Source organism: Neodiprion virginianus, chromosome 2 (genome assembly GCF_021901495.1).
Source record: "Neodiprion virginianus isolate iyNeoVirg1 chromosome 2, iyNeoVirg1.1, whole genome shotgun sequence".
Taxonomy (NCBI): domain Eukaryota; kingdom Metazoa; phylum Arthropoda; class Insecta; order Hymenoptera; family Diprionidae; genus Neodiprion; species Neodiprion virginianus.
The window spans coordinates 9,622,071-9,645,473 of NC_060878.1; the positions used below are offsets into that span (position 1 = coordinate 9,622,071).

The 23,403-nt window shown below is 39.1% G+C and overlaps 1 protein-coding gene across 2 annotated transcripts in view; it reads left to right on the forward strand.

Moving 5' to 3' along the window:
• LOC124299358 (UNC93-like protein) overlaps positions 1-15,561 on the forward strand; it is a 57,936-nt gene extending 42,375 nt beyond the window's left edge. For both annotated transcript variants that reach the window (XM_046752540.1, XM_046752541.1), the window contains exons 5-6: positions 5,365-5,632; positions 14,099-15,561. In XM_046752540.1, coding sequence (XP_046608496.1) covers positions 5,365-5,632; positions 14,099-14,424 — 594 coding nt within the window. In that variant the 3' untranslated portion in view covers positions 14,425-15,561. The remainder of the gene's footprint in view (positions 1-5,364; positions 5,633-14,098) is intronic.
• The last annotated feature ends 7,842 nt before the right edge of the window (positions 15,562-23,403 follow it).

A 23,403-nucleotide genomic window follows, 5' to 3' on the forward strand; every position in this document is an offset into this window, starting at 1 on the left:
AGAACAATTCCCATTTCTATTTAACCGTTCCGCGTTATTGTTTAAGCAAATTGAGCGGCGTTATACGTGATGATTTTACGGAAGAAAATAGCGTTCAGATAACTTTGTACGTGACTAATAAGCGCTACGTGTCTTCAGCCCCCAATTGACGTCCCTACTGCAAATACTAGTGGCTACGTCAAACGACACTTGTACGGTATCGTTGCGAGCGTGTAGTAAGTTGTCTTTGTTGGAAATATATCTAGGTGAAATAACAAACAGTAACCCGATGATTCCCGATAGGTATTTTACCGCGAACACAAATTGAACGTCTACCTTGTGTACGTGTATGCCGGAGCGACGACGAAGTATAGTGTTAAGTACGCATGTTTCTTTATGTTACTCCTGTCAATTAATAATCGAGTTCAACACGCCGTGCGTATTAGTAGGTAATAACGTTTGGCGAAAATATTTCATTTGGAGATTGTTGTGCAGGTGTATATTTACGTTAGCATACGTGTAAAATACTTATTTTCCTCAAACATCACATAGAATACAATTGTATGCGACATTTTCTTTCGCCGAACGCGCATCACGAACAGCATGTAATTTTCATTGCAAACATACCGATCTACATGTACACGTGATGAAATAAACTCGATGGAATAATATCAAGATGGCCATCGTTGGCACGCTTGCGATTTTATTTCGTCGATAATATGGTTCTCGCTCCTCGCAGATTATAGATTGTCATTTCAGGCGAAATGAAACGACGGCAAGAATCATTCGCGCCTAATTTTACCACCTGCAATAGTACGGAATCAAAAAATTCTGCTCGCGAAGTTCCCGTGCGCCTGTAAGACCGCAACTTGTCCGACGCATTGAAAAATAGAGGAGTTTCGATACTAAAAACTGTCACCTTGAGGCCTGCGCCTGTCTTACCCTACTTATAATGTACCGGCGTGGATTAGCCAGCAGTGGCGCCGCAAATATACTGTACATCAGAGTTTCTTGTTTATAACCTACTTCCAGCGCAAAATCCGAAGAAGTTGAACGAATAGAAGATTGGCTCTCGACCCTCCACGTCCGTCTGTCTTCTCATTTTCTCCTTTTGCGTGACTTGGTGGCGCCAGCACTCGCAAGCGAGGCCTCGCGATCCTCGTCGGCGGTAACCTCTCCTCGACTCTGCAGGTGGAAGGAGTTACTCGACGGGAGTCTCAGCAGCGTGCGGCTGTAGCCTTATCGAGTTTTCTTCTTTCTCTTATTCTCTTGGTTTTCTTTTTATTTCACTTCTTCTTGTTTATCCTCTCATTATTCTTCAACTTCTCGCACGGCGTCCGCGACTCGCGGAACGAACGGAAACCCGCCATCTAACACCGTGTCGACTCGAGTCCGCCGCGCCGGTGCTATTTCGAGCGGTTAAGGAATTACTTGGAAATTGTAAATAAGGTAGGAGAATATATGTACGGTAAAAACCTTCGCATTACTTCACCGCAAATCAAGATGGCCGTACAGGTACACCTTGGATATCGCCTGTCGATATAACTGCGCTGAACTTTATTGCCGGGAACTTGCAGGAACCAACCATGTTTCTTTTTATTTAAAATACCGGAAATCAATCAGAGACGCTCTTTGTTGTAAGAGAACAACGTTGCTGGGAAGAAAGAATAAATATTTGCTTAGGATCGTCTATGCAAACGGCAACAAGTCAATGATATCGATAATGGCTGTAGCCTTCCGATACTCATTCAAGTTCATCAATCATTCGGAAACGATGATCTCACGCATCATCATTGCACGAATAGCAATTCATCAGTAAGATAGGTTCGGTTGGACGTTACATGGTTCCAAGTTAAACGATGATCCTGAAAAAGAGTTGCCTCTTCCATCCTGGATACTCAGCGACCTTGAGGATAGAAAAATTTGACCAAAGACCGACGACATTCAGTCATTTCCCTACGACCACGCCGATCGTGAAAATTGCGAAACAGCCAAGTCCGCATTCTCCCAATTTTGTGAAAGTAAACACCATTAACGATCAATATCCAGAGTGCAGGGTCTGGATAGCCTAATCGATGGGTGAAAGATTCTTAGAAGAACGGGAAAGCCCTGAATGGAAAAAACCAGAGATCCGGTGCCGGAGGATATTCCTTGCAATCGGTACGGAGTAAAGAAGGTTATTTTTAGACCTAGTAACGGTAAACATATTGAAAGTACGTCGATGTCCGGCGCCAGTGGAACGCCGTCTGACTTCAGGCGCAAGGGCGCCCTGGGTGCCGAAGACCGATGGCCTGAACGTTGAGGTGGGTACTCGGCCTTCTTCATCAGCTGCGCCTTGTCGGGGTTCGAACGACCCGAGGTATAAATAGACCCCGGAATATCTCGTTCTACGGCGTCGTATCTCCCAGGTTTCAGTTGCTATGGTCAACACTGCGCCGCGTGCACACGTATCGGTGGAACGAAGTTACTGGACATGCAACGTAGGTACCGCAGCTCGGTGTGCATCGACTTAGGCATGCAACTATGTTCTCGAATCATTGGTTACGGTCGAGTGATGAACAAGTGTGCAAGTTACCAACACTCCAACCTATCTCATCGCCCCTCTACTTTCATCGCGTTACTATCGCTCCTACAGAGCGCCAGCACGAAGTCGAGTGTATCTCGGATACGCCCGGGTCTCCAACAGGGTCTCACCATCGGTGCGATAGTTGCCAGCCTGTTGCCAACTGCAGCTACCGCTGGACCACTACTCGTTGTCGATTTTTCAATCCCCAGATGACTCCAGGCACGCACCTTACTCTTCTGATCTACCGGACCCTGCAACTTGTCTATGATTCAGCACTGTATCCCGATTCTCCAGTCCATAGTCTCTCGCTACAGAATCTCTAGTTGTAAAGCCTCCGTTCCAAATGTAAGATTCCAATTTCCCCGACGTACGGAGTTCTTCGATATCGTATCCTGTGACAACTACGATCGGAACGCGATGAATTCAACCTGAAATTACAACTACATACGGCATATGTTCATCCACTTGGAGTGCAACTGGAAGTTTGAACTCATTTACTCTACTCTTTGCTTACCGCGTGGAGGTCGGATTATTCAAGTTGCGTAATCGGAATTGCCGTGGGTATATATCATATCCTTGAACTCATGATATAATGGAAAAGATTGTAACGGATTGCAATCGTAATTATTGGGTACCTCTTGGCCTTCTTTTCTTCTCCAGACTGTCGTCCTCCTCGACTCCGTACGAGTTCTATATTTCAGACCGTTTTTCTGGTGGCTTACTGCCGTTCTGGTTCCTCTTCGAGTTGGACACGATTCAGCCACCCACGGACTTGCAAGGACATATGCGTTACGTCCGCGGGGCTGCACCCTGCAGGTTGTGTCGACGGTGTGGTACTCTTGCGTGACGAAACGCGTTCGCGACTTACATCATGGCCGGAGGCTCTAGTGGGTCGGTCGAGTCCCTGGTTTGTTGTTTGCAAACGCGATATGAAGCGAAAGTTTGCGCGACCAGCGGCTCAAAGCACTCCTTTAACGCGTTCCTCTCGTACCTACGTGTCCCGATCAAGTATAACAGCCTCACACTCCCCGCCACTTGTTCGCATTTCAGCTCACATCGGACAGCATAGCTGTTTATCCGATCTGCGGTTAACAATAACAACAGCAACAACAATGTGGGGAATGAGAACTTGAAGGACGAGGTTATGAGTGGAATTATCATTTTATGAACTATGAGAATTTAAAAAATTACAAGACGGAAGAGTATTAACGTTTATTCAATCGCTGGTACATCGACGTTCCTTTGCATGAACGATGATTACGTAAAGATCATGCCGCGAACTCGCCTTCAGCGATATCTCCAAGAGTTTTGCGCCGTTGATACAACGATGAACGCAATTTTTGTAATTATTATATTCGTGATGATCGAGCATGGTCGCTGCAAAACCAGCACCTTAATTACGGTCACGAAACTCTTGTGTACGTTACGTAAGCTCAAAACGTTAGCATTAATCAGTCACTCCGCAGCAGATATAATTCCGTTCCCATTCAAAAGCTGACGTATAAATGTTGGTCTGTCCCCCGACGCGTCCGTCAATCTCTTCTGAAAGAAGATTTTAAACCTGCCCGGCAAAACGAAAAAACTATATTTCAGTATCTAAGATAACAAGCGAGATATCGCTGCTTGAAACAGAAAATTCTGAACAGTCTTGAATACGATGGAAAAACGATCAGCGACGCACATACGACACTTGTGTTTCATATATATATTTGTTTTTTCTTTTAACGTGAAAAAATAAATTTTAAAACGTTACAGAAGCGTGAATTAATATCGATTATACTGTTAAAGTTTTCGTGAAATACGCAAACCGCAACTTGTGATAAATATGCGAGGGAGGTAACAATAAATAGAGGGATTGTTTGTGCTTTTATAAGTGGTATGAAACGATCTACTTTGTAACCTGATCGCATGTTATACGTAAATACTCACGCACGTGTTGAAAAAATATTTGCAATTGAAATTTGCGTAAAACGTTGTTATACACGTGACTCACTGTAATATGCTCGTTTTTATCATTTACTTGAGAGTAAGATTGGTTTCAGACATACGCGTGACTCAACGATCGTCTTCTTGTTTTATGTATGAATCATCTTTCCATCTATTGTCAAACAGAAGTTTACAGCCCCTTTTCAAATCCTCGTCACGGCTCGTCTTGAGTTAATTTGCAAAACGTGAATAGGATGAAGCCCTGTTCATAATATAGTCAATTTTACAAGCCAAATCCGTGGTTAATCATTGATCTTGAAGAATTGTAAGGTCTGGATTTCGCTCTTCAATTTCTCAACTGCCAGTGATAAAAATCATACTTTGAATTATGTCATTTTTATCGTACAACGAACCGATTCGTTGCGTTTGTGATTTGTTTATTTCACCGGTGCCTTTTTCTGCGCTGCAAATTTTTCAGCGAATATTTCTGGCAGGGCGCCAAATCATCATTAAATACTTGAAGCCCTGTCACTCGTGTCAGAGACTCAAAGGATGATGTTTCAAAGTCAACGTGAACGTCAGTGTCCGATTCTGACGAGCGAAGGCCGCGACGAGTACTTAGACTTTGGTACCAACAAAGCGGAAGAGTAATGAGAGGAAGAACGCTTTGCCTCGGGTTATCAAAAGGAAGAAAACCGTTTCGTTTCGAACCGTAATTCCATCTGGATAATTCGGCCGACTCGAAAATAAAATTAAACGAATGTATAATAACAGGAGAAGAAGTCTCGTGATTTACGACTTGGTTCTTAATTGTACGCGCTTCAAACCGACGGTTTCTTTTTATATACCGTAGTGTGAACATTAAATGGACTTAATCTGTGTTTCCATTTCAGGCTTACATATCATGTGCGCTTGGAGTACACAAGGTAGGATACGTCATGATGTGTTTTGGCATCGTGAACGCCTGCTGTTCTCTCCTCTTTGGATCCCTGATGAAGTTCGTCGGGAGACAGCCGTTGATGGCCCTTGGCGCCGTCGTTCACGCCGTTCTTATCGGTGTGCTTCTAGTCTGGAGGCCGCATCCCGACAATCCTTACATCTTCTACACCCTTTCGGGTCTCTGGGGAGTCGGCGATGCCGTTTGGCAGACGCAGGTTAACGGTAAGTTCGCTTCGCAATTTTTTATTCAACAAATTAATGGTTTTTAGCTACATATGGAAATCATTTTGAGGCCGGGTTGAAATTCCGTGTTTAAAATGTTTGGAAGGCGGCGAATTCCGAATTTTTTCCTGGGGACACTTGGTTGAAAGAATTCAAACTTTGAAGAAACAGCAAAGTTTCGAATGGTTCGAAGATATTCAGTTCTGTGAATTTCTGGTTAGGTGAAATTTCACAACTTTAATCTTTCTTTGTTTTGGATTTTCGGTTTTTCTTACTTTTTATACCCACTCGTTGAGTAAACTACACTGCGTGAGTATATCTTAACATTCGGAATTTTGCTTTATTTAAATTTTATTTTTTGGAATTTCGCTCCGTCAAAACATTAATTTTTGGAACTTTGCTCTATCGTAACTTGAATTTTCTTAATCTTGCATTTCGGAACTTCGAGTCGTCTTCTTTCGCGACCATTCGAAATTTTGTTGTTTCTTCAAAGTTTGATTTCTTTACTTCACGTTTAGCTACCAAACAATTCGGAAGTGTACACTTTCCGAACTTTTCAAATTCGGAACATCAACCTCGCCTCATGATTTTCACATACATCACGCCCACGTATACAAGCATGGATTGTTAAACGATCCACTGTGTTTGTTTATGGTAATTCATCTCGTGAATTTTTTTTTTTTCTTTTTTTTCATTTATTTCTCATTTCTTCGTCTCTTTCAATTTGTAAGAATTAATCAGAGGTAAAAAAAAAAAAAATTAAAATAAAATAAAATTCACTACACACATAATAACTGGCGGGATTCTTTTTTTTCTCGGTTATTGAGATTCGTTCACTGTAAGCATGCCGTCAGTAATATCAGGTACTCTCGGTAGCGTGAGACTGAGCCGAGTGGTTCGTATGTATGCAAATTTGGCATTACCATTATACCCGTTTATCCGCAAGCAGTGGCCATAGACGTCGTTTGTATGCCGGTTGCTCTTCTGTTCCACTCGACCCGGACCTCCACCTGGTAAAAAATCTCGTCTTATAAGTCGAACGGCTCGTATCATTAAAATAAGGATGTATCGAGAGTAGGTACGTATGGACGGCTCTAAAAAGTAGCGACGCAAACGAGTTATGAGATCATGGTCCGCATAAAGAGCGAATGAATTGAATGAAAACAATTATTATACCTATTTTGCGCAGGATAGATAACGAAGAGAGCACAAATTTCAAACACAATAGCAAAGTTACCGAATCGTCATCGTTTCGTTCGCAAATCGGTTCTCGAAAAATCGTCTGAGACATTTTTTTTCTTTACTTTACAAAGCATTCATTTTTCAATCGTGGTCTGTTACATCGATTTCATACAATGTTGTTTATCAATGAACTGTGGCAATGAATCAACACCTCGTCGAGAACGGATAAACGATGCGTGATAACTTTGCGATTCTTAAAAAATGGTTGAATTCAGAGATCATTTCAGGTGAAATTTTAGCATTTCCTATTTGCAATTCAACTTGATTAATTTCGGTGTACAGCGTCTCACGAGTTTTTGCTATAAATTTTTCAGTTTCATAAATTCTTCGATCAGACTGTGCAGTTGGACGTGCATTCAAAACGTGACATAAAATGTATAGAATATCCTCGTAGGATAATTCCTGCCGTGATCACGACGCGTTCGTTTCAAGCTTTCTCTCCGCACAGTGACAAGACAAAAATTGGGCGTTGAATTTGTTTGGTGAGAAAGTTGTGTATCTCCGTCCATCTCCCACTCGTGATTTTGTGCACAAGCATTAAGTGTAAATGATCGGAATAAAGTATTTTCGTTACCCATCACGTCCGATTATCCGGTTGCACGAAATCTCATTAGCGGCATGAAGAATCGAGTAGGTTCGTCATTTATCAATGGATTTTGAAAGTCGCGGAAGTCTGTTAGTCAGACGGCAATTAAAAGACTCGGCCTACTCTACGGTTGTTAATTTTATCGAGCATACGCGACGTCCGTCTTTCAAACTTTGCGAAAATCATTCGAAACGCTGGAAATATTGTGGAAATTGATTATTCCCGTTTCGGGAGTGACTGCGGCTTATCGCAAACACCTCCGTTACGTAACGTCGTAACGGTAGGTCGTTCATTCGACGCATGAATTTGATACTATAACGATCGTGACGTCGGATAGGTGAAAGAAGGATCACCGGATACACACTTACTCAATACTTAGAGGTACGTATCACCGAGTGACCAGAAGTGATCTGTGGTTTTGAAAGGAACTTAAAAGTCCCCTCACGTACCTACCTTACAGACGTCTCGAACAATCTCTGGAGCATGGCTGCTGGGTTCGAACACCTGTTAGCACTTGGGGGTATGATCCTTTTTTTTTCATCGTTTCGAGACCCGCGGCCATGCTCGTGTGTGTCGGTGTAGGTAGTGTAACAGCTATTTTTCCTGCTCTCTTCCTGAAACCCCCCTTTCCTATAACTACGAGCCGTTAGTTTGTTACTGACCTTGATCTCGGTAATGTTTGAGGCAAAAATTTCCGTCCCGAATGTGTGTGGATGAAACGTTTGTACCGCCACGCCTATGTCACGTACCATCGGATTACATACTGAGAAAAATTTCATTTGTTACAGTAATTAGAAAAATTCAGTAAAACAGGTACCGTTGAAAAAACTGTTTGAATATCGTTCGAATTACGAAAAACGAGGTACGCCTAACCATTTTGCGAAATTTTTTAGTGGAATATGTCTCCCTTTACGTGAACAATCGAGTACTTAATCGAAACAGGTGCGTTTTCGAGTTTCTCACATTCTCACTACTTCCGGTCAAAGAATCGTAGCCGCAGCTCAAGTATTGGAACATTGATAATTCCTCGGGACCTTGACCAATATTTACATCGTATTTTACACAATCTTCTTCATGCATTTGCATGAAAAATTGTAATTTTATTTCTTTACAACATTCGTTGACATTCAGATGCATGTACCGTATCAAAAAATGCTTAATGTTCATAGGTTAGGTTAGGTTTTTATTTGGAATAACATCGAGCGGAATATACGTACATTTTTATCGGCTGAATCTTTTAAAAAAGATTCATGAAATCGATCAGAAATAGAAATACGACAAAGTCCGTATGATCGATACGCTGTAAGAAAACAAGTCTGAAATAAAACAATGACATGTGTCTGTCAAGTTAAATTTGTTTTCCGCGTTGTCACAACGGCCGACTCTGACGCACAATGACGAGATTATATCCGTAAGTATAATATTGATATTTAGGCCCAAGGCGCACGCATTTCGATTACACTTTTTTTCTTTTTTTTTTTTTTTTTAACATAAATTGAATATTTCATCTCGTCGGACAACGAACCGTGATCACGCACGTACAGAGTTATGCATCATGTACGGTAAGCGCGTTTATTACTTATTATACCGCTAAAAACTTTCTAAACATCAATCAACGATCAGCGTATCGACTGACGATGAGACCCGGATTTCCCCTCACATATAATACCATCACCTTCACGCGCATTGTACCCGAATCATAGAGTATAATAATGCCATCATTATCGCTTATTCCTTCACCTGTTGCGCACTCTACGCCTGTTCCACATCTCCGGTGCGCCTGCGCATTGACAACGCCATCTAGCGGCAGAAAATATCATATTACTCCACGAGGTGTTGTATCGAACGTTAGTGGCAAAAAATTCCTTTTTCATTCCATATTTTCACGTCGCATAACGTGACGAAGGTCCGACAGTCTTCGCGAAGTTTTCGTGTCTTTTCATTTGTGTGATTTCACCTAGAACAATCAGCTGATCACCCAGAGCGCCGCCATATTGTTTTGAAGATCGTGCAAGCGTGCGTTCGGCGCGTTTGAATTCGTGATAAAATTCTTTGGATATTGATTTATTTGGATGGAAAGCTATGAGAAAAATCAAATCTTCGTAATTTAGTGATTCAATGAGTTCCAAAACTCTGCTATCTTTCCATTAGATACATTGTACAAGAATTTTCGGGTCTCGTGGATAGATTTTTACCACATCATTAATATCACGTCAAAGGTGATATCCGTGCCGGTTTACGGGTGAATGGCGTGTTTTGTCGACGTTGAATGAGGCGGATATCCGTAAAACTGAAACGCTGCTGTTTTATTTTATTTTATTTTTATTTTTTTTTTCACTTCACATATGTACATAGGTATAATACTGAATCGAACAGCGGCATTATACTTATGCTCATGGCCAATGCGAAGAGATCCGCTGTGTATAATATAACCTAATTGTTCCAATTCCGCAAAGTGTGCAGCTGGTTGTTGAACATTCGCGTATGATCGTTACTGCGGGAATTGATTTTTCTCACCGAATAATAAACACCTTCAAAGAACGTATCGCCTTGGTAACGTGAGATAGACATCCGTCAGCATATGTATGTATAAATAGATACGTACTACGCTTGGGTATAACGCCCAGTTGCATAACTCGACTTCTTTCCTATCGTTATACTCTGTACCATGCATAATGCCGTATTATGTACCTATGGATATGTGAAATAATTCAGCAGCTAGATTCAATCGGTTGATAAAACGTTGATTATTAAACGCGCGTTAACTTTTTTCAAGTATTTGATTTTTTTCCCCTTCACAATATCTCACTTAGAATTGCCCTGCAGGATGTTGGCTATAGAGTATAGAATGTAGAAATTTAACTTCTCGTTTACGTAACCGAATAAATTGACCCTTTTGATTCATCGGTTCTTTATTGTTCTTGTATGCCGAAAAGCCAAAAAGCAAAAAAAAAAAACAAAGGGCAAACCCACATTACAGGACCTCTTACCGCTACTTCTTAACAGATGTGACTTAATAATGATTTAAAATGCTAATAATAAGATCAGTACGTTATAAAAAAATGTTGCATTGTAAATTGTTAGCCATGTTTAAAACCTTTTCAAATTCAATCCATCGTCTTTTCATTTCTTCTTTTTTTTTTGTTTTTTTATAACGTCTTTTCTTTTAGTTCCTATTCAATGATATACAAGAGTAAAGATTAAGGCTAAGCGATGCTTATTTTGGTTGGATTGCAGATAAACCATGAAATCTTTGAAAGATGTTTCGACTTTGTCTAAAACAAATTTAAAATATATAGTGAACAATAAAATAAAAAAAAAAAAAAAAAAAACAACAGATCTCTCTTTCTTTAATAATGACGGTATCAAAAAAAAGGTTCGCGCATTTTCTCCGACATGGTAAAATTATTCCTTACGGATGTCAATAACACATGCGGGTATTCAATTAGATTAACGATCATCGTAGTCAGTCGGTTGTACGCTGACACCCACATCCTGCCGTAACTATCTGATTATAATTATTCTCGAGATTCAAAGTCTGCCAGCTGCGTGTGACTTGCGTGTGTGTAAAATATATCCGTGGGCAGGTGTATTAACTATCATAGCGTTGCTAGGAAATAGAACTGAATCCCCGTGTACGTGTAATTGCGAAGGTTTGTACGTACGATGTATGCAAGCGTGGACCAGAGATTGTTGAACGCAGAGACGACGAAAAAAAAACACACACACACACGAGATTTATTCCGTTCTTACACTAAACAAGTGCTAATATATACCGAAATCTGCATAAGTAGGAGGGCAAAAAACTTTCTCAGGTACAAACGAGAAGTTCGTTGCAGGTATGACGTCGGGTTTGTATAGAAAAATTTTCGTTTGATTTCGTTTTTTTTTTTTTTTTCTTTTTGCCGTAATTTGAACGTATAGCGTCTACTCTACCGGGAATCCTCTAGCCGATTGTGAGCGGGAGATAAAAAAAATTGACAGACACGTTACTCGTTTCAATTATCATTATCGTTGTAATTATTGCCTACGACTGGAAATTATTTTTAGGTATTCCGTGTAGTGTCGACACTTTGCCTAAAAAAGCGAAAAGATAAATACGGTAAAGAAATGTATGATAGATTAGCAGAGGAGTCTCACGTTGTAAAAAAGTTGGGTTTTTTTAACGTAATTGTTTGAATTTTTTGCTCGTTGTTTTTTTCTTTTCTTATCATTTAAACCGTAAGTATCATCGAATGCGACAAGTATAGAAAATCGCGAATTACTCGATTTTTATTCAGACGGGCGCTATTACAGTACACCGACAAAAATTTCATTCGTTACGGTAAATAGAAAAATTCAGTAAAACAGGTATCGTTAAAACAACTGTCCGAATACCGTTGGAATTACGAAAAACGAGGTACGCTTAACCATTTTGCGCTATCGTCGATACTTTTTTGGTCATTGCAACGCAAAATCAGTTTGTGAGGTTCACTCTACTTTTTCAGTTAAATAAGGCTTTAACGTCAATTCATTGTTCCACAAGCATTAAATTTTCCCAACAGTTGCAAGAAAATATAGCCAACAGTGATCGTAATGAGAAAGAATAGCAACGTATAGTAGACTTTCCGGTAACAGCTGGAAAACTAATTTTCATTTTCTACCCAGAACTATATTTTTCCATCAACCATCAGGCACTGTTTTAGAATAGTTAGCCATACGTCCACTGTTCAGGTAGGTAATATTGTTAGTTTTAAACGAAAGGCAGGTCAAGGATGGTAAATTCCTCTCGTCGTAGCTCATCAACGCGTCTGCACGGCCAGTTCGTTGTCGAAGAGGCTGACATTATTTTTCATTCTTATTATTCCGTTTCGTTTTTTATTTATCTCCTCTCAAAATATATTCACCAGACAGCCTCGAGTCGGCCACTAGACAAAGAATGCCGATTAGGAGTGCCTTGCTCATCCTTTCGCAGCACGATTCAGATTCAAATTGCGGTATTAAACGTTCCATTGGTTCGATCGTATGTTCTACCAAGATCGATAGAATATACGCACTGTGTAACCTTTGCCACTAGTGATAATTTGCGAACGTTGATGCTAAAATAAAAAAAAAAAAATAAAAAAATTAAAAATGACATAAAATAAAAATGAACGAAATCTACGTTCTTGACTCAGCTAAGGATCACCGAAATAGAGGGGGGGGGGGGGACAATAAAATATGGCGGGAAACTATATTTACCGTTTGCGGTATTGTAAATTCACGTTATTATGTACAGCTCTTTATGCAAATCATATTGTACGCGGTAAATATATAATATATGTATTTTTTTGGTTCGTTTTTTTTTTTTTCTACTTCTACTTCTCTTTCTAACTTTTAACGACCATCTTCTTGGTCGCTGTTAATTCAGCGCGGTTACAAAGTAATTGCTTAATTTCCATAAATCTTGACATGGAATATTAAATATCTTCGAGTCGAATGTCGAGAGCGCGGGATATGCTCATGATTCGAGGTGACAGAACTCACTATTCATCCTAACAACCGTGATGTTTCGACATTAGACATTTTGTTGCGGAACGAAACTTGGAGCCAAATAACCTCAGGGACCCTGGCATATGTCTAGGCAACGGCGAATGAAGCCTATATATTCCATAATTGGTGGTTTGGATCTCCTTGGTCATCTTCCATACTCTCGGGGTCACGACTGGCTCTCGCTAGTCATCCTTTTCTTTTTCTTCTTCTTTTTTTTATCAATCAATTTTTGTTTTCGCATTCGACTAATTTACTCCACCTAAATATCACCGGACACCGGAAAGAACGTTCGTGATTTTTTCAATGCCTCAAACTGCGTCCCCTTCGGATTTAAAATTTCACGCAACGTGGTTAATTTATAACGAACAAATTTTTATACCGATCGTTAAATCATTGAACGAAATTTTAGCGAGAAAAAAAAAAAAAAAAAATTTACGAGGCTATAAGCCGAAAAACCGCGAGTCACAGATTCGTTTTACAGTTACATCATATTTTAAATATTTCTGAAAATTTCAAGCTTCGAGTGTTTCTTCGGATATGCGTTATTATATATTAAACTAAGCGTGTTACATATTTGTCCACTTGTCGTTTTGTTAGTTAAATTTTTTAGTTTTTATCGACGAAACGTTCGAAACGATTCTGCAATATCACATTGATAAATAGTACGGAAAAAGTGGGTGACCTCCGTCTGAAATTCGTTGATGTATCATGCTTCGTATGTTTAAACGCTGTGACTGTCCAACGTAATAAATAATACTTAAAATTAAGGATGTCACGAGCGTACAATTTGCTCAGATATTTCTTATACAAATGGTATACTCTTGGAAAATTCAAAATTCAAAAGATGCTTTGCGAAGATCAGTTGTAGCTTCGTAACTGTATTTCGTACTGAATTCTACCAAATCTTATAAAATTTTTCATTTTGCATCTCAGTTAACTGAAATCCATGCCCTTAAGATATCGTCCGCTTTGTTATAGCGTAAGAAGTTTATTAAATTTCGAATATAACACAATTATTTGTTTCGACGAATCTTTGGCGTGATGAGGTTAAAGAAAAGTAAAAATACGTTTTAACAATTAAATAAATATCTCCTTTTAATTTCGTATTTTCCCCATTCAATTTCCAGGACTTTACGGAACCCTGTTCAGGCGCAACAAGGAGGCTGCCTTCTCAAACTATCGTTTGTGGGAAAGCGCAGGTTTCGTCGTAGCCTACGCGTACAGCACACATTTGTGCGAGCGTATGAAGCTCTACGTGATGCTGACGGTCCTTTTCCTCGGTATTATCGGCTACACAATAGTCGAGCTTCTTCACAGGCGCAAACAGAAGAGACGCAAGGCGTTGGCCGAGGATCCAAAATCGGCCCAGGCTCAGGCCGAGGCCAACAATCCCGAGGAGACCGACGACGAGAAGGACGACATAGACGACGACATAATCATCACCCACCTCTGAGTAACGGATAATGAGTGAAACACACACACACACACACACACACACACACGCAAGAAAACAGAAAAGAAAAGAAAATTAAATAAATAAATAAATAAGTAAATAATAATAACAATAATAGTAGCAACAACAATGAGAAGATGAAAAAGAGACGAGTATATTAATACATGCGTACATAATTGATCGTTGTATACTCATAAAAAAAAAAAAACAAACAAACAAACAAACAAACACACACACACACACGCGCGAGTTTATACGAGAAATTATACACAACGCATGTATAAATATTTTATTTATATACCTATGTGTAACCCGCACGCATATTTTATATATGTATATATGTGCACCTTAAATGAAGAGACCCTGGAGCGATTTTATTCTACTACATTTATATTCATCGTTCATAGTGCGTCGTCGTTGTTACAATCATCATCGATCGCTGTATTCATCTTCGTTATCGTCATTTTTTTTTTTTTTTTTTGTTGTTTTCTCATTCGCGGCATCGATGATCATCCACGTTATAAAGAGGCAGTTTTTTCGCAACCCTCGGATTAATCTCGGACCGCGATTATGATCAGTATTTCGTATATATGTATATACAAAAATGAAAAAAAAGTAAAATATATATAAAAAGAATAAAAATAAAATAAAAGTAAAAAATAAAGAGGGGTAAACGAATAAATGAAAAAAAAAAAAAAATGTATTTTCATCGGTGTTACACGAGAATTGTTGTTGTATGTATATTATAGATAGAAATTATATATTATATATACTCATTTTTCTACCGTCAATCCCGATTGCAGGTAGATTTTTCTTTGGCAGTTTTGTTTTCGATGAAACGTCGCTTTTCTTTCCTCGCTATGAACACGAAATAAACATTTATTTCTTATCCGTTCTATGTTATACTATCAATGATCTGAAAACACGTGGAATCCCTCGACTCGATACAACTTTGTACAAAGTACGAAATGACAACGAGAATCGTGCGTTGTATGTTAAATTAATTTCAACGTTTGACAAGGTGTATCGAAAGAGAAGGATGGAGATGATCAAAATTCCCAAAATTCAATTCAAAATTATCAAACGAGGTGCTCCAACAAAAAAGCAGGAATAAAAAAAAAAAAAAAAAAAAAAAAACACCGCTACACTGTGATAAAATTTGACATCTTATCGGCCAACCATATTCGGAGTGTGAAAAGAGGATCGAAGAAGGAGCGGAGACGAGTTGGTAGCAAACGTATATTTTCTCGTTCCAAATCCCACTGTCAGATCAAGATTCTCGATCGATGATTACTTGCGTTACGTGAAAGAGGTAGAAGAGAAAAAGGAAACACCCGCGCAGGTGTTTTAATCCACGATAAAAGTACCTCGGTGTGGAAAAAGGAACGTTAAGAGATTACCTGCCAACAAAATAAACAAATAAATAAATAAAAACCGTGTAACACTATCGGATGGATCCGTCAGTCGGTTAATTCGTTGATCCAAATTCCAAGATTATTACCTATCTCGATCTCTCCGTCCGATTCCTCTAGCTCGGTACACACGCCCGATACAACAATCTCTCAGGACTCCGAGGCTCTGCTGAATAACAATGGTTTAAAAAAAAAATTTAAAAAAACAAAAAAAAAAAAAAAAAACAAAAACGGTTTGAAAAAAAAGAAGCGCCGTCACGCACGTCCGTGGCGATGGTCGCCGAATCGAGGCCACGAGAGATTTGATTTTTTGGTACATCGAGTAGGCAGCAGCAGCAGCAGCAGCAGCAACAGCAGAAGCAACATCGCGTCTGTAAGTCAAGCAGGCATAAAATTCGTCCTCGTGTATCGACGAATGATTGTAATTGCCGAGAGAACGCAACGCGGAGGAAAGGCGAACGAATTGTTATCTTCTCTTTATAACGCGGAAGCGGCCTCTCCGCGTCTCCCGTGTTCATACGTTAATATGCCTTCGTCTTTGCCCGTCTTTGACCTTCGGGAGAAAAGCCGGAGGCGTCTCGCCTTCTTGGTTGCAAAATTGACGCGATTAAGAAGAATAAAAATAAATAAATAAATGAATAAATAAATAAACCAGGAGTTAAAAAATCTAGATCGTTTGCCTAGCGATGATAACCATCGAGCCGGAATCGCAACGCAAAATCTTTGATACCACGAATCGATCGGATCAAAATCGTTTCATTTACACCGCGGGACGCTGTAAAAAAAAAAACGGCCGCGGTTTCTACGCGTCTACGTCCTAGTATTTTTCTTTGTAATTTTTTTACTTTTTTTCTTTTTTTTTTTTTCTTTCTTAATTTTCTTCTTTTCAATTCCCAACACCGCGATAATATCTTTCGGACGAGTTTCGGTTTTTTTTTTTTTTTCGTCCATCTTAAATCCGTTACAATAATTACCATCGACCGTCTATTCCGCGCATAGTCGAGAGTACCTTACAAACACGTCTGTACGTAACGCGGTTTTTGTAACTCCGTGCATGATGCTGCTGAATCGGAGCTGGAGAATGGAACGGACAGCATCGCCTCGGGCATCGGCTAAGATAGAGATTCGAACGGTCGGTTCTTTCCTACCCTCGTTCACCCGACTACGCCGAGACTCTCGCTCCAAGAATATAAATACAGGATTCTTGGTGTTTCTATTGAAATTCTTGAACTTATGCGAACGGCTTACGCTTCCTGCAATTCCGTTTGTCTATCTGAAAGTTACTTTTTATTTCTACTATTTTACATTTATTTGTTAATTTATTTGATTTTATTTATTTTTTTTCTTTTAAATCAACTTTACCGCCTCATTACTTATTCCCCTTTCGATACCAGTTTTATCTCATAAGATATAAATATATATTTATATTTATATATATATGTACTTTAACGTACGTTTGATTCCGTGTCGTCGTTGCCGACGTGAATCTCGTCGTTCGTCTCTACGTGATAATAAAGAACGAAATCTGTGTCAATTAGATATCGGGCACGTTTTTTTTTTGTTTCTTTTTTTTTGCTACACGTCACGAGTAGACTATTCGTTCATATTTTCATTTATTCTCTTGGTTTTTTTCTGTTTTTTTTTTTTTTTTTGCTTTTTTTTATCTTCCAACTCCGCGGATATCCAAAATATGGTTCGCGACTTCGCGTTACGAAATTTATAAACCATCGGATTAGTTTGTTGGTTTCTTTTCTTCAAGAGACACAGACTGCAGCAGTGATTAATCCGTCTATCCTTCGTCGTGACGCAACTCGATAAAGAGAGAGAGAGAGAGAGAGAGAGAGAGAGAGAGAGAGACGTGTCACAGAACATATGTGATAGACGAAATTCCATAAGCGAACGATCGTGACCTCTGAAACCCGTGTCCGATTCTGGTCCCGATATTTCTTCCTTTTCATCCGCCATTCCCGGGCATGTTCGATATTCTTTTTTCGACTTTTACAGTTTGACGATTGCGTAAATGTCAAATTTTACCACTTGATGTAACACGCGCGATATCTTATGTTTTATCCAATTTAACGTAGTGAATCTGCATTTAATCCGGACGACGAGTATCCGTGACGTTTCGGTTTGATACTAACTGAACGTACTTTAACTATCGTTTGACTTCTATTAAAATTATCATACATACGAAAATGTACAAGCTACGGTTTTTAAAATGAACACGACATGTGGATATTCCGACGATCTACGAGTTGTTTTACAGGCTTCGAGAACTCGGGTCGTGATATGAAATATGGAGATGACGCGTCTTGTAATAACAGTAATAATTGTATTAATAATATTAATAATAACCATAAATAACGGATATCGTTCGGATTTGCACCTCGAGTATTTTGCTCATTATTATCGATTTATTATATTGCCGTATATTATCATACTATCGATATAGTTATGTACATACATATGCAATGCATATACACAACATATCCTGAACGATTCTCACTATTTACATCCATAGAATGGATGTACGAACGCACAATTAATTATATCATGTCAAAAAGCACGAACAAATAATCGTGAACGATTTAAGTTTGGTGAAACAAAGAATAAAAAAAAAAAAAAAAAACTTATACGCACGGTGAATTATGTTCTCACAATTGTTCGAAATAGCGAGGATGAATAACGCTATAGGAGTAAAAATTAAAAATCCTGTTTTTCATAAACTCATGATGCTGGTCATTTCGCTTACAGACTATTTTCTGATTGTTATATAACTTCAGCAAATATTCTTCGAATCTCATTGTCTGTTATTTTCTTAGCCATGGTATGTTTGCCGCATACGACGGACAAAAATTATTGTTGAAATGTCTCCCTTAATAGAGCGATCAAGAGGGGCTGGTGCAACATTTTGTTATTATTATAACTACGATCGTTATATCTCTAAAGTAACATAGATGTAAAGTATAATAATCATATTGATAATTATTCATACATGCCCATGCTCGTATACGAATTATGTGCACGTAATTGGTGAATATTGTTGAACATACATATACATACATATATAATGCTAGAAATAAAGATATAATTATACATACATATATATACACATACGATATTTATACCTACAACTAAGTATAATTAATGCACCTTAATTGATAACAATTTTGCTGTCGAGCTAAAAGGCGTGTTGAGGGGTTGATATCAACATTTTTCCGGGTTATCTTGAGCTTATTTCTTATTCGAAATGGCGACCGATGATTTTATGTTCGTTGATAAGTTTGAAGGATTTAAAAGGTATCCCCTTCACGCGCCGCTTTTCAAATGTGAAAACTTGTTAACGATAAGATTATCTGACCACTGTTACACCGATACACTTCATATATGCCTCTAAGTATGTGTGAGGAATTCAGTGGAGCCTGTAAGTTGAATTACAGTATACATATTATATATACAGTATATACATACACACACACATATACATATATATATATATATATAATCCATAATTTAGATCGTATAATATGAGACAATGCTGTGCTACAACTCGCGTGCTGGCTCTCATAAGCTTTGTACAGTACATATAATATAGATTTTATTTACGTATATACGTACTTACGTAAACTACGAATAAAATAATTGCGTATATTGATAAATTGTTGCATATACTCTACCACAAGAATACTATTGTTAATGTTACGAATATGATTATTATTATTAGGAATATTGTTTAACTATTATCTTAGCTATGATTATCATTACAATGATTGATCTTACTCTTAATATTATGGATATTATCACGATACAATTATAAAATGTCTGTTAGATGATTTTAGACAAATATCATTTTATGAAATGGTGAAAAAAAGTATTCATCGGTCGTTAGCTTATCCCTCATCATATGCCAAAATCTCCTGTTTTCCTATCACGTGTTGGAATCTAGAGTTAAGGTAACTTGATGCCATCTGATGAGAATTGTTTTAATAATTTACGTCGTTACCAAGTATCGACAATCGATTGAAGAACTGTCGAAAACTTGAATATCGTTTGGTCGAAATCATTGTGAGATTCGGAATGGCGAATATTTTCGCCGAAAATGCGGAAGATTGGCCTTGCTATTTTTTCATTTTTTGGCCGTAAAATTTTCGGTCTAGGATTCGATTCGAATGACTCTTTCCCGAATAATTGGACCCCCAGGAACTCAGGGAACGCGACGAAAACAGCGTGGGATCAACAGAAGAGAAGTTACGAAGGAAAAAGCACCAGCTGAAAAATGTCGAAAACACAGGTTCTCGTTTTTCGGCTGTAACTCTTGATGCGTTGATCGCAGCGTATTGTGACTGCGCCCAATCGATTTCTCTCGCAAAATTACGTCGGAATGGTGCATGAAAGAATTTATTCCAGCACTTTTTAAAATCGCGAAAATTTTCGCCAAAAATGCAAAGGGGTTAGCCTTGCTTTTTTTTTTGGCCGAAAAATTTTAGGTTTCAGATTCAATTTCAATGACTCTTTCCCGACTGATTAGACTCCCTGAAACTCAGAAAACGCAGCGAAAACAGCGTGGGATCAACAGGAGAGAAGTTACGAAGGAAAAAGCACCAGCTGAAAAATGTCGAAAACACAGGTTCTCGTTTTTCGGCTGTAACTCTTGATGCGTTGATCGCAGCGTATTGTGACTGCGCCCAATCGATTTCTCTCGCAAAATTACGTCGGAATGGTGCATGAAAGAATTTATTCCAGCGCTTTTTAAATCCGCAAAAATTTTCGCCAAAAATGCAAAGGGGTTAGCCTTGCTTTTTTTTTGGCCGAAAAATTTTAGGTTTCAGATTCAATTTAAATGACCCTTTCCCGACTATTTAGACTCCCTGAAACTCAGAAAACGCACCGAAAACAGCGTGGGATCAACAGGAGAGAAGTTACGAAGGAAAAAGCACCAGCTGAAAAATGTCGAAAACACAGGTTCTCGTTTTTCGGCTGTAACTCTTGATGCGTTGATCGCAGCGTATTGTGACTGCGCCCAATCGATTTCTCTCGCAAAATTACGTCGGAATGGTGCATGAAAGAATTTATTCCAGCACTTTTTAAATCCGCAAAAATTTTCGCCAAAAATGCAAAGGGGTTAGCCTTGCTTTTTTTTTGGCCGAAAAATTTTAGGTTTCAGATTCAATTTAAATGACCCTTTCCCGACTATTTAGACTCCCTGAAACTCAGAAAACGCACCGAAAACAGCGTGGGATCAACAGGAGAGAAGTTACGAAGGAAAAAGCACCAGCTGAAAAATGTCGAAAACACAGGTTCTCGTTTTTCGGCTGTAACTCTTGATGCGTTGATCGCAGCGTATTGTGACTGCGCCCAATCGATTTCTCTCGCAAAATTACGTCGGAATGGTGCATGAAAGAATTTATTCCAGCACTTTTTGAAATCGCGAAAATTTTCGCCAAAAATGCAAAGGGGTTAGCCTTGCTTTTTTTTTGGTCGAAAAATTTTGGGTTTCAGATTTGATTTAAATGACCGTTTTCTGACCAATCGGACACCCAGGAACTCAGAAAACGCAGCGAAAACAGCGTGGGATCAACAGGAGAGAAGTTACGAAGGAAAAAGCACCAGCTGAAAAATGTCGAAAACACAGGTTCTCGTTTTTCGGCTGTAACTCTTGATGCGTTGATCGCAGCGTATTCTGACTGCGCCCAATCGATTTCTCTCGCGAAATTACGTCGGAATGGTGCATGAAAGAATTTATTCCAGCACTTTTTAAATCCGCAAAAATTTTCGCCAAAAATGCAAAGGGGTTAGCCTTGCTTTTTTTTTTTGCCGAAAAATTTTAGGTTTCGAATTCAATTTAAATGACCCTTTCCCGACTATTTAGACTCCCTGAAACTCAGAAAACGCACCGAAAACAGCGTGGGATCAACAGGAGAGAAGTTACGAAGGAAAAAGCACCAGCTGAAAAATGTCGAAAACACAGGTTCTCGTTTTTCGGCTGTAACTCTTGATGCGTTGATCGCAGCGTATTGTGACTGCGCCCAATCGATTTCTCTCGCAAAATTACGTCGGAATGGTGCATGAAAGAATTTATTCCAGCACTTTTTAAAATCGCGAAAATTTTCGCCAAAAATGCAAAGGGGTTAGCCTTGCTTTTTTTTTTGGCCGAAAAATTTGAGGTTTCAGATTCAATTTCAATGTCTCTTTCCCGACTGATTAGACTCCCTGAAACTCAGAAAACGCAGCGAAAACAGCGTGGGATCAACAGGAGAGAAGTTACGAAGGAAAAAGCACCAGCTGAAAAATGTCGAAAACACAGGTTCTCGTTTTTCGGCTGTAACTCTTGATGCGTTGATCGCAGCGTATTGTGACTGCGCCCAATCGATTTCTCTCGCAAAATTACGTCGGAATGGTGCATGAAAGAATTTATTCCAGCACTTTTTAAATCCGCAAAAATTTTCGCCAAAAATGCAAAGGGGTTAGCCTTGCTTTTTTTTTGGCCGAAAAATTTTAGGTTTCAGATTCAATTTAAATGACCCTTTCCCGACTATTTAGACTCCCTGAAACTCAGAAAACGCACCGAAAACAGCGTGGGATCAACAGGAGAGAAGTTACGAAGGAAAAAGCACCAGCTGAAAAATGTCGAAAACACAGGTTCTCGTTTTTCGGCTGTAACTCTTGATGCGTTGATCGCAGCGTATTGTGACTGCGCCCAATCGATTCCTCTCGCAAAATTACGTCGGAATGGTGCATGAAAGAATTTATTCCAGCACTTTTTAAAATCGCGAAAATTTTCGCCAAAAATGCAAAGGGGTTAGCCTTGCTTTTTTTTTGGTCGAAAAATTTTAGGTTTCAGATTTGATTTAAATGACCCTTTTCCGACTAATTAGACTCCCTGAAACGCAGAAAACGCAGCGAAAATAGCGTGGGATCAACAGGAGAGAAGTTACGAAGGAAAAAGCACCAGCTGAAAAATGTCGAAAACACAGGTTCTCGTTTTTCGGCTGTAACTCTTGATGCGTTGATCGCAGCGTATTGTGACTGCGCCCAATCGATTTCTCTCGCAAAATTACGTCGGAATGGTGCATGAAAGAATTTATTCCAGCACTTTTTGAAATCGCGAAAATTTTCGCCAAAAATGCAAAGGGGTTAGCCTTGCTTTTTTTTTGGTCGAAAAATTTTAGGTTTCAGATTTGATTTAAATGACCGTTTTCCGACCAATCGGACACCCAGGAACTCAGAAAACGCAGCGAAAACAGCGTGGGATCAACAGGAGAGAAGTTACGAAGGAAAAAGCACCAGCTGAAAAATGTCGAAAACACAGGTTCTCGTTTTTCGGCTGTAACTCTTGATGCGTTGATCGCAGCGTATTCTGACTGCGCCCAATCGATTTCTCTCGCAAAATTACGTCGGAATGGTGCATGAAAGAATTTATTCCAGCTTTTTTTAAAATCGCGAAAATTTTCGCCAAAAATGCAAAGGGGTTAGCTGTGCTTTTTTTTTGGCCGAAAAATTTTAAGTTTCAGATTCAATTTGAATGACTCTTTCCCGACTGATTAGACTCCCTGAAACTCAGAAAACG